At 39.3% G+C, this 12,025-nt stretch overlaps 1 protein-coding gene across 1 annotated transcript in view; it reads right to left on the bottom strand.

Moving 5' to 3' along the window:
- Positions 1 to 1,310: 1,310 nt before the first annotated feature.
- Positions 1,311 to 12,025, bottom strand: part of LOC102538082 (chondroitin sulfate proteoglycan 4-like) — a 64,184-nt gene continuing 53,469 nt past the window's right edge. Inside the window, 3 exon segments of the mRNA XM_072958697.1 lie at positions 1,311 to 2,153; positions 3,531 to 5,624; positions 6,451 to 6,634. Of these exon segments, the coding sequence (XP_072814798.1) occupies positions 3,574 to 5,624; positions 6,451 to 6,634 (2,235 nt within the window). The 3' untranslated portion in view covers positions 1,311 to 2,153; positions 3,531 to 3,573.

The following is a 12,025-nucleotide window of genomic DNA, read 5'->3' as shown; positions in this document are numbered from 1 at the left end:
CCACTCCTCTGATACCCTTAACATCCACTTATTAAATCACCAGTCATTTGTTAAGAGGCAGTGAATTCATTATGACAGAGACTATGCAGTTATAGCTCTGCATATGGGAAAAACCATTTCAGACTGATTTTCAGTTTCCAAAACTTCGATTTTCAGCACTAAACAAGGCTTTGCCAAAATGTTTTATTTCATGTTTTATTTGAGCCAGCACCAAATGGTAGGCATTGTTTCCTTCTAATTGAACCCATCTGTAAATTGGTAGACTATTCCAGATCCTCTGGAAGAAACCTTTCCAAGCTCTATATGAATTACTTGATTCATGACCGAGTCTTGACATCTGGATCTCACACTGACATTCTTGCTCTAGCAGGCACATTCACAAACAACATGAATTATCATTTTAAAGTATTGGTATGGGTCTCATTCCAATATGACACCAAATTTTTTTTGTCTAGAGTAGCAGAGTTAACAGGAAAAAGAGGAGTGAAAGCAGACTTTTTTTCTGTTTGGCTAGGCTGGTAATCCTAGCTCCAGAGATTTTATGGCTGAAGTAAGGAAGAGGCCAACGTGATCACAGAGCCAAGTATGTCTGGCTCTTCCACAAAGAACAGGCATTCTCCTTGCCTAGTTGAGGGAGAGCAAAACCCACTTGCTGCATGCAGAGATGCTCCTCAGCCTTCTCTTTCTGTGTATGAGCTCACACAACTTATTCTGCTTCTTCTGAGTGCCCAGCTGCTTAGAACAGGCCCAAGAACACTTCTGAGTTGTACAGTGATTAAGCCAACCTTGGGTTAAGACTCTCATTCCTCCTCCTTTCTAAGGGGATCAAATACAAAAAACAGTTGAGAGGGACTATGTAAAACTCAGAATCCAGAAATGCAGGAGAGAATTGCTTTCAGAAGAAGAATAGAGATGTCTTCATTGGCAACAATTGTCCATGGCCAGGGATGGTGGCAAGTTGTAGCATTGGAGCCAGGGATCTAAGACAAGGGTAGTTGTCTCTAGGCCCACATATGCTGTGCTTCCATTTATTCTGTAGACTGTGAAATCTGTTTCCATAAAGAGCAGTTAAATTTTGGTGGGGAGAGAAAAGCAACCTAGAAGAGCAGAAAAGGGAGAGGGTGAGAAAAAAAGCCTTCTCCATATGGAACACATCAGAGGCATCAGATTTTTGGGGACACTTTGACCTCATCTTTACCTTTGTAAATATCCTACCCCATATTTTCTCTTTTTTTCCTGATGTGTTCCACCTGTTAATACAAGGCAAAAATTTTTCCTTAGACATGGAATATAGAGAAATGAGTCTGCTCAAGTTTTGTTTGGTTTTTAATACAATCTCTTTAAAAAATGTTCATGTTTACCATTAGCTAATCAGTTTCAAACACACTTTGGAATTTTCACCTTTCCATTCTATTTTTAGGATACAGTTTTTGCCTAGACTTGGTAATGGGCTTATTAATCCTTCACTGGGTATGAAGGGAAACTTAACTATGACTTTAACCAGGGTTTCTCAACCTTGGCATTACTGACATTTTGGGCCAGATAATTCTTTGTTGTGGGGGCTGTCCTGTGTGTGCATTGTTGGATATTTAGCAGGGTCCTTGGTCTGTACTCACTAGATGCCAGCAGCACTGGTCATGAAAACGAAAAATGTCTCCTTACATTGCCAAATGCCCCCTAGGGGGAAATTCCTCTCCCCACCTTAGAAACACTGGTCGCTGGCTTCAAGAAAATCATTAAAATATGAAAAGGAGATATTATAGGAGACACCAATTTGAAAGATCAAAAGCTTTGTTTCCCAAGTATTTCAATACTTAGAGTATTTTAGTTGATTTTTTAATGTATATTTTTTCCCTTTTCTTTCTTTCTTTTTTTTTTTTTTTTAATGGAAGCACTGGGGATTGGACCCAGGACCTCATGCTTGCTAAGCATCATGCACTCTACCACTGAGCTATACCCTCCCCACTACCTTAGTAGATTCTACTCATTGTCTAATTGCCATTTCCCAGCCTTCCCTAATTACATGGTGGGCTGATTCATTGATCTCTGACCTGGCAGAATCCTCTCCCAGCCCCAGAAGAGAGGTCAGTCATGAGAATTCCATTTCCCTTTGCCGATGACTGGTCAAGGGGTGGGAATCATGTTGCTCAGTTCTAGACAAATGAGACATTAAAAGGAGGAAAATGTTTGGGAAAGCTTTAAGATTTTTAAAAAATATTAATAAATAATAATAAATAAGATCCTCTCTAAGAAAAAGTCTTTTTGCCACCTCTCCTTTTCTCCCCACTAGGATTTTTGCCTTTGAATGTGACAATACTGCTTGGAGCTTCAGCAGCCATCTCACCATCACAAGGGACAAAACAAAGGGATGAAACGCCAGTAGCCTGGGGAAGGTAGAGCAGGAAGAACAAAAGAGCATCAGTGCTCATGATGTCTTTGAACTCCTGAACCAGCCTTGGAATGTCCACCTCAGGCTGCTTGTTAGTTGAAACAATTCAACACTTTTATTGCTTAGCTAAACCAATGGTTGGCAGACTATGGTCTGTGGGTCAAAACTAGGAACTAAGAATTGTTTTTACATTTCTAAAAGGTTGTTAAAAAAATAAAACAACCATACATGGCCCACAAAGCCTAAAACATTTACTATATGTCTCTGCACAGAAAAGGTCTGCCAATCCCCAACCTTAGCCCCACTTGTAGCAGATGTCTTGTGATTTGCTACCCAGAGCATTCCTAGCTAATACAAGTACTGATATCTCCACTTTACAGTTATGGAAACTGAAGCTGAGTTGGCCTATGGTAGGCTCTACTAGGCAAGTCAAATACAAATTTGTCATTATTTCACTTCGTTGTAAAGTTAAGCCAAATTGAGGCATCACAAAAGCATTTAACAAACTTTCCTATTCCTTAGGGCTTCAAATAATACTATAGGCTTGTACTATACTATAGGCTTGATATTACAAATCAGAATAGACAAAGCCTCTTGATGAAATGCAATGTGTTCAGTGAATATCTTCAAAGGGGGCCAGACTGTCTCACTATCTGGGGTAACAACACATTTCCTGCTTTAGGAAGTCAAACCCAGAGACTCCAAGGAGGAAAAGACTAGAAACAAACTCACTGATTTGATAAATTACCTCTTCTACTTGCTGAAACAGTTCCTTCACTTCCTCACTGACTCACTCAGAGAGAGTGAATCATCAGTGAAAAATGTGCAAAGCTTTCCTCCATTAACTCAGCTCCCATGTTAATCCCCAGTCAGGCCAGCATGCTCTGTCGCACCTTGGTAAAGGGGTTAAATATTGACAAAAATCTCATGTATGGTCAGAGCAGCAGGTCCAGAAGAGGGCACACAAAGCTCATTGTGGAAAGCCCATAAGATGAGTGTTGTATAAAAGTTACAATAAACACCTGCTAACATCTAACCACGGGTCTACAGCTGAGCACCAAGGGACTGGAAGGGCTGGGCTTTTCTCAATTGACCTAAGTAGCATTTCTTTGCCTTTGTATCCCAGTGCCTATCCCAATACCTGGCACATAGTAGTTGGTCAGTAAGGAACAAGCACCCTCAGTCTACACCCAGTACTGGTTGTGCTTCAGTGCTGGATTGGTTTGTCGGCAAAGCTTGATCATGTCGGGATTCAGATTCACCCATGTTTCCCAGGGAGCACATTTTTCCATGGGCTCAGTGACTGGAGATTTTTCCATGTGCTGACATTGTAGGGCTCTGAAAAGACTTCCTGGAGGACGGCTGGAACTTTGTAGAAGGGGTGTCACTGTGACAGTGGGAACAGTTATGCTCTTTTCTCTCCTAGAACCTGGGGTTGTGGGTTCTAGGTTGGTCTGGGGCTTGATAAGAGGTTTTGCCTTTTCCACCTTCCGGCCTAGCAGCCAGACACACAAGGCCACTGCAGTTACTATCAGCAGGAAGAACACCACAGCCAAAGGTACGATGACCATCAGAGGGTGACTGCTCTCCCTGGGCTGAGTGGGTGCCCCAGGACTGGCTTTGGTGGCATCTGGTGGCCAAATGACTCTGGTGGGAGAGGCCTTGCCATCCAGAGTGGAGTCTTCACCACTGAGTCGTTCCCAGGGATCTGCTTCCTGCCATCTGGTCTGGGTCAGCTTCCCCAGAGTTCCTGTCTGTGTGATGGGTCCTGAGGAAGCCACAAACTTTTCCTGAGAGAGATCTGAAGTCATAAGGTTATCTGTGGTGACTAATAAAGAAACATCAGGGGTAAAAGTTTGCAAAATAAAGGGGTCAAGTGGCACTATGGTGAATGGGAGATAACCTTTTGCTGGCTGTACGTGGTCTGCACTGAGCAAGAAAGTGAAGGAGTCATTCAGCGCACTGATGCCTGTTAGGTTGGCGTGTGACTTGAGCATCAGCAGCCCTTGGTCAATGTCCCTCTGGGTGAACAGAATAGCGTCTTCCATCACAGTGCCTCGGCCCACTCTTCGTACAAGTCTTCCATGGACTGGAGGTTCTGTCACTTCAAATTTAGGATCACTGTTAGTTCTGTTCGCAAGCTCAGTAGCATCAAGGTCTTTTCTTTTCAGCTGATGAGCCACGTGGTTGACAATTGTCAGGTTTGACATAACCTGCAGTAAAGGCTGCACTCTGATGCTCAGTGTTTGTCCTGTCAGGTTGCTTTCTGATGTAAACAGTGAGAACTGTAGCTGGTCCTCTGAGGCGGTGAGGTTTGTCATGTGGTAAGAGAGCCTTCCTGAATCCAGATCCTCCTGTCCAAAGCTGATAACTGCCTGGTTTTCAATAAGCAGATGCCCATGTTGGAGGGGCCGTGTTATCTTGTAGGTGATTTGGGGGCTCCTCCCATTGGTCATTGCTGATAGGTGAGCACTGGTGATGGGGATGGTTGTCTGGCCTTGTGGGAGAAATAGGTCAGTGAGGTTCACAAGGGTGATGGAGACGGGGATGACCTCCAGGTGGAAGAGCTTGTAGAGTGGGCGGTGTTGGCCATCACTCACGCTAAAGTAAAACACTCCCGAGGATGGGCTTCCATCTTGTATGAACCACACCTGAGAGTTATCAATGTCAGCTTGTGTGAAATGGTGAACAGTTGTGTCTAGATGGTAAGCCATTGCCAGAAAGCCATTATTAGGATTACGGATGATCATATACCTGATCTCCTCTGGAGGACTGTCTAGATCTTCCACTTTAAGGTTTTTGGGTCCTAAAACCAACCTATCGCCCTGCAGAACCTTCAACCGAAGCCCTTTTGTCTTTAATTCTGGGGCCTGGTCATTTACAGGAGTGACGGTGATGTTAAACATTTCTTCAAGAAAGTCAGCCTCTGGCTTAGTGGAGGACTTGCTCTTTGGATTGGGCCAAACAGCAAAGGTAAAATTATCAGCCAGTGATTCAGAGTCATCATGAAGGTATGTGATTCCAAATTTATTAATTATATACTGGGAGAAATTGGGTTTTCTTTTGGTAATATTTCTCTCTCCAACCATAATAGTTCCATGGTGAGGAAGAGATGTAACTTGGAACAAAATTTCATATGAAAAGCGCTGAGATTTGGGCAATTTAAATAAGAGGTTGGAAGCATCTAACTTAGATCGGTCAATGAGAACTTTGTTTCCCTCCTTGACAACTGCTCCTGTTAAAACAAAGTGGCATTTCATTAGAACTTTCAAATGACAACTGTATGACTTTTTTCTCCTTCAAATTCGCCTGTCCTAGTGGATTATTCAAAACACTTTGGTTGCTTAAGTACCTGAATTATCATTGCCATCCAAGGTATATAAAAAAATAAATTTTAAATACATACATCCATACTATCTTTTTTAATTTTTATTTTATTTATTTTTACTTTGGGTGGTGTAATTAGGTTTGTTTGTTTGTTTGTTTGTTTATTATTTTTGGTGGAGTTACCATGGATTGAACCCAAGACCTTGTGTATGCTAAGTATACACTCTACCATAGAGCTATAGCCTCCCCCTACACACACCCACACTGTTAAGTCAACATTTTAGGCAAGGGACTTTTAAAACCTTGAGATTCACTTATAAAATGTTAATCTCCTAACTTACCTACTACTGGACTTTCTTTTGCCATGGAAATAGGTGCAGCTTTCAATACCCTTTTTTCTTTCAAGATTTTACCCAATTTGTCATTTTCATTTTCTGTCAACAGTTTTCAGTCATGGGCATAGTGAAGTCCCCATTTGGAAGTACAAATAAGAATTCTCTAAAGCTAATGTGCCATCCTTCTCCCACTATAACTATTAAGGCTTATGAGAGGAAAGGGCAGAGGCCCAAAGAAAGAGCACACATAAAGAAATAACAAATTTTTATAGCCATTTAAGTTTCATTTCAAAGGTTGATACCATAGCACTGACAATTAAAAGGGGAAAGATTTATTTCCAAATTGTCCCTACTTTAATAATTAGAGATAAGGTACTGACCGTATCTTGGTGGAATTACCTGTATTTGCAAGCAGACGACTCTGCCGACCAAGTTCATTAATTTCATATGAAATAGTTATATGGAAATCTTCAGGGCCTAGAACTGCTGGGGGAGAGGATGCCGTGAACACGAAAGAGTCTTCTGCAGTCCAGCCTGTGTTTTCCCAGTCCACATGCTGGTAAAATATCAGCTGTTCACTGACCTGGCCAGACAGTAAGAAGAATCAGCCTCCAGCTTCAGGGATAACATAAGGATTAACATACATCCTAATTGGAAGAGATACATGTCTTTTCAGGGTTATTGTACTTATACTCAAAGTATTGCACATTTCCATGCAAATGCAGGAACACTACAAGTGTGGTAATTTATTTTTCAAACCTAGATGATTCCATTACCAAAATGATCTACTTATCAGAGAAAGAAAAGCACGCTGATTTTTGGGATGATTAATGCCTAAGGTATTTATATTATAAAAAGTTTACAATGAAACTTCACTTCCATGTCAGACATTAGTAATTACCAACTCTAAACCAATCTTGTTCCATATATACTCCTACCCACTTTTCTGCCCAATAGGCTATTTTGAAGCAAATCACTGACATCGTATCATCTGTAAATGCTCTAGTAAGTATTGGCAAAAGATGACTCTTTTCAAATATTCAGTTAGTGTTCAACTATCCCTGGTAGTCTAGTACATGTCTATATGTATATATATATATATATATATATATATATATATATATATAGTTGCTTTGTTTAAGTCAGGATCTAAATCTATACCTCACATTTGTTTGGTCCTTCTCACAAGTTTCTCTTAATCTATAGGTTCCCCTTCTCTAATTTTTTTCTTGTAATTTATTTGTTGAAGAAATTGGGTTGTCTTTTAGAGTTTCCTACATTCAGGATTTTGCTGATTGTATCAACATGGTGTTGTTTAATATGTTCCTTTGGCCCCTGTTTTCCTGTATACTAGTAGGTAAATCTAGAGGCTTAATAAGAATCAGGTTCAATTTTTTGGTAAGAATGTTTTACATACTGTATATTTCCTCTTGTGTCACATCACAGGCGCATAATGCTGGGTTGCTTCTCTTTGGGGTATGTTAAGATTGATAGGTGGCTCTAAGTGTTGCCAGATTGCTCCATCTATCTTGAACTATCAATCAATAGTTTTACAGACTCATTGATACAATTGCCTAAACCCATTACTTTTGCAATGGCAAAACATTGATATTATTCACTTTATCATTCCTTCATTCATATCTGAAATTCTATAAAGAACTTTCTCTTACCAGATATTTGGTTACACTGATATACAGTACATGCAGGGAAGACAGGATAAATGTTTGATTCTTTCCCTTTGTATATCATTTTTCAGAAGAGTGAGTCTCCTAGCTCCAATCTCCAAACGTTGGCATTGGTTTTGTTTTGTTTGTTTAAGAATCATTATTCTATCTCATGAATTTTAATATATGATGTATTTCATTCCACTGCAAGTATTATTCTCATTGATGTTCAAATTTTCCCACCCTGATTAATATATTTTTCAAGATTTAATCTAAGCCCCTAATGTTTGTGACCTATCTATCAACGTCCTTCCTAACTCAACTGATGGAGATGGGTTCCACTCGGTGTTTTGTCCAGATACCATGTGGACAGTCCTTCCTCCAAAAACAGTGATTGAACATTCAAAAACTGTAACCACAGAAGGGAAGTCTAGAAATAAAATATTCAACCCTTAATTCTTAAAAGTTACATCTTTTCTGAACTGCTATCTATCATAGTATCTGATCTTAGAGGTAGGTTCTGCCAAAGTACTTGAGTGTCCATGTCAAAAGGGCTTAGGATAAATTATCATATAATTTACAGAGCAGTTGAGTCTATTTCATCAGTCAGTATTTGGAAATAAAGTCCTTCATATCTGCAGGTTCCACATCCACAGATTCAACCAACCATGGATCAAAAATATTTGGGAAAAAAATTCCAGAAATTCCAATATGCAAAACTGGAATTTGCTGCATACTGACAACTATTTACATAGCATTTACATTGTATTTACAACTATTTGTATAGCATTTATATTGTATTAGGTATTGCAAGTAATCTAGAAATGATTTGAGGTATGTAGGAGGATGTACATAGGTTATATGCAAATACTACTGCATTTTATATAAAGCATCCTAGGATTTTAGTATCCACAGTATCCTGGAACCGATCCCCAACAGATACGTAGGGATGACTGTACTGTATTAATTAACAGAGTGATTAGTTTGTGATGAGTTGCTTCAATTCTCTGCCCTTTACAGTGGACATATCTAGAACCACAAAGGCTTTTGGCTAGTGAGTTTTCATGGAATAAAAGATCTCTGTTTCCAGAGTGACCAAAACTGTTGATGAGGAGTTTTTTGTTTCTCATCCTATTCAATGATAAAGCAAGGAAGTGCTGTCACTTGGGGATTTTAAGTCGGGAGAAGAAAATATCATCTCTCAATATTTCCTCATAAAAGAAGCAAGGTTATGCCTGAGAAGCTGGAATTTCTCCAAAGATAGTAATATTTGGTACTAACTAGTGACTTAATTCCTCAGAAGTTCCTGGGGAATAAAGTCAGTTTTATTTAGTAGATCTACCATTTCTATTCCTAGCTTAAGATTTATGACAAAAGACTAGTCATAAATATATTCCTCCTCTGACACAAGTGAACTTATTTACAAAACAGAAGCAGACTCATAGACATAAAAAGCAAACTTAATGGTTACCAGCAGGGAAAGGGGGTGAAGAGGGATAAATTGGGAGTTCAGGATTTGCAGATACTACCTACCATATATAAAATAGATAAACAACAAGGTTCTATTGTTTAGCACAGAGGAATTATATTCGGTAATAGCCTATAATGAAAAATAATATGAAAAGGAATATATGTATATGTACAACTGAGTCACTATGCTATCTACCAGAAATTAACACAGTGTTGTAAATCAACTATACTTCCATTTTAAAAAAAGAAAGCCTTCTGCCAAAATATAGTCCTCCTCCTAGAAGCAGGTGACTGTGATATGGATTTTAGACCAGAGAACAGTCCCTCAAATGTTCCCATTCTGCTTGAGAGATATAATATTACAAGGTAAAAGAAATCCAGTTTCTTAATATTACAAGTAACAGTCTATTAACCAGGAGGAAAGGTTTTCTTAGATATAGATCATTTGTGTCCATTACTTCTTTGGTATAAGTAAAAATTAGCTTCCTTGAAAAATACATAACAAGTTAGTAGAATAATCTAAGATCTTCTGGTGCCTACTGCATGGAGAATGATTGTCCCAGGGAAAGAACGGTTCTCATAGATGGGAAGAGTTGAGATGAAGGTCAGAAATCTTCTGAAGGAAGTAACTGGAGAAGAGTCTTAAACATAGTTTTGTATTTCAGGAGCCTAGTGGAGAAGAGGTCTGTTAGAGGTTTAATTTTTGAAAAGGCATTTCAAGAGTGAGAAATTGTGAATAACATATTGACTTATTTTATACTGGAGAGTGAGAGAGAACTGAATTAGATTCATCTTGAGTGTCGAGCTTTAAGACCAGAGAGCAGGTAGTTGAAAGTGCTGAGCTAGAAGTCAAAGGGAGTAAAGATGCTTGTGGAATGTCAACTTGCCAGTCATGCCCTCAAACAGGTTAAGAGGCTTGAGGTGAACAGAGTCTCTAATGTTGAGAAAACAGCTTTAGCTTCATCAGCATTAAGAGTCAGATTCTAAGGGGTGTGTGTGTGTATGTGTGTGTGTGTGTGTGTGTGTGAGTGAGTGTGTGTGTGTGTTGGGAGAGGGCCAGGAAAGGGAGAATAAGACCAAGACTTTATGAGAAAAAGTGTAGGGTCAACCTGCGGAGAAAAGGTTCTCAGAAGAAGAGATTAGGAATTATTTGTTACCTCAAATAGAAAGAAAGCTTAGGAACAACTTCCAACAGCTCTGCATATTTTCACTGTGTTAAATATAGACAGATAAGCCACTTAGCTGAATACCTGGGCTCTGGGATTAAGGAGAAGAGAGAGGCAGTGTTTTTATTTCCTATAGATTTAGATTAGCTCAGATATGTTCTCTTTTGCAGGTAGTTTTTCAGGAATGTCATTAGAAATTCAATGATCTAGAATTCCAATGTAGAAGGAAAACAGAAAATCAGAAAAATCACCATTTGGCAACCAACATAGTAATAAATGCTTCAGACAAGAATCCTAAGATGGCTGCTAGAACTAGTGAGCTAAACTATGATGAGAAATGGGGTATTTAAATAGTTCTAAAGTATCTCCTCACAGATACTTATTAATTTCAGTGGGGAAAATAGTACCTTCACAGTGAAGAACCCTGAAAGGCAGCACCTGACCAAGTGATGAGAGAAAACATCATCAGAGATAGGGCAAAGTGGGCACCAGGGCGTCCTGACATGAAGCTCTGGGAAGAAGCCAGCATCTCTTGTGGCATTGCTGCCCAAAGTGTACAACCTATGTCATGAGCCATCATGACATCAGATAAAGCCAAACTGAAGGGCATCCTACAAATAACTGGCCTACTCACTTCAACAAATGGCAAGGTCACTAAAGTAAATGTGACTGCGGAGTGGTTCCAGATTCAAGGAGACTAAAGGCACCTGACAACGAAACACTGTATTTTCTGCTGTGGGTTTTTTCTCTTTTGCTATAGGAGACAGTCATTGAAACAACTTATGAAATTTGACTAAGGCCTATAGACTATATAATAGCATTGTATCGATGTTAATCTCATGCTTTTGAAAATTATACTGTGGCTATATAAGAGAATAGCCCTTGCTTTTAGGAAATGTACAGAGCTAAATATAGAGGTACTAAATATAGAGGTAAATAAATATAAACATATTACTAATTATAGAGGAAAACGGGCGTCATGTTGGCAAATGGCTCTCAAAATTTCAAAAGTGTGTGTGTCTGTGTCTATGTCTGTATCTGTCTGTGAAGGAAGAATGATAAAGCAAAGGTAGTTAAAAGGCAGTTAAATGCTAACATTTGGTGACTATGAATGAATATGAGAATTTTTTGTACTCTTTTGCAATTGTTCTGTGAGGCTGAAATTATTTCAAAATAAAAAGTTTTAAAATAATAGTAATTTTAAAAAGTAACTCCCTCCCAAAAGCATATCCCATGGTATTTTACTATATTAACTTCAAGAAGGGACCAACAGTCCCTTTTCTCTGATGACTCAGTATGTGCAGAATGCAGGAAGGAACCCACAAATGCCTTGGGCACTCTAAAATCAAGAAGTGGCCATTTCCTAACCCAACACAGTCCCCCTCAACTCCACCCCCAACTTGGTTCATTTCTATAGGACTTCAGTGAGGCTGTATTCCTACCTGATCTATGAATGGGTGGCTATGTGGTTCCAAATCCTAGATATTCTCAGACCAGTGCTTTCACTTGAAGGGACAATAGATAACATCCCTTGGATCTCTGAGATCTAAATCTTCTGGCTCTTATATCCTTGATTCCTATAAAACCACAAAGAAAAATATTTATCAGAGGTCAAAGAGACAGATTGGGCTCCAAGAAGGTCAGGGGCCCTATTGACTGTTCTGTGATGAGTTA

The sequence above is a fragment of the Vicugna pacos genome, chromosome 3, assembly GCF_048564905.1.
Source record: "Vicugna pacos chromosome 3, VicPac4, whole genome shotgun sequence".
In the NCBI taxonomy this organism is placed as follows: Eukaryota; Metazoa; Chordata; class Mammalia; order Artiodactyla; family Camelidae; genus Vicugna; species Vicugna pacos.
Note: the sequence above shows the minus strand (reverse complement) of the source record. Positions and strands in the feature narration are given on the sequence as shown.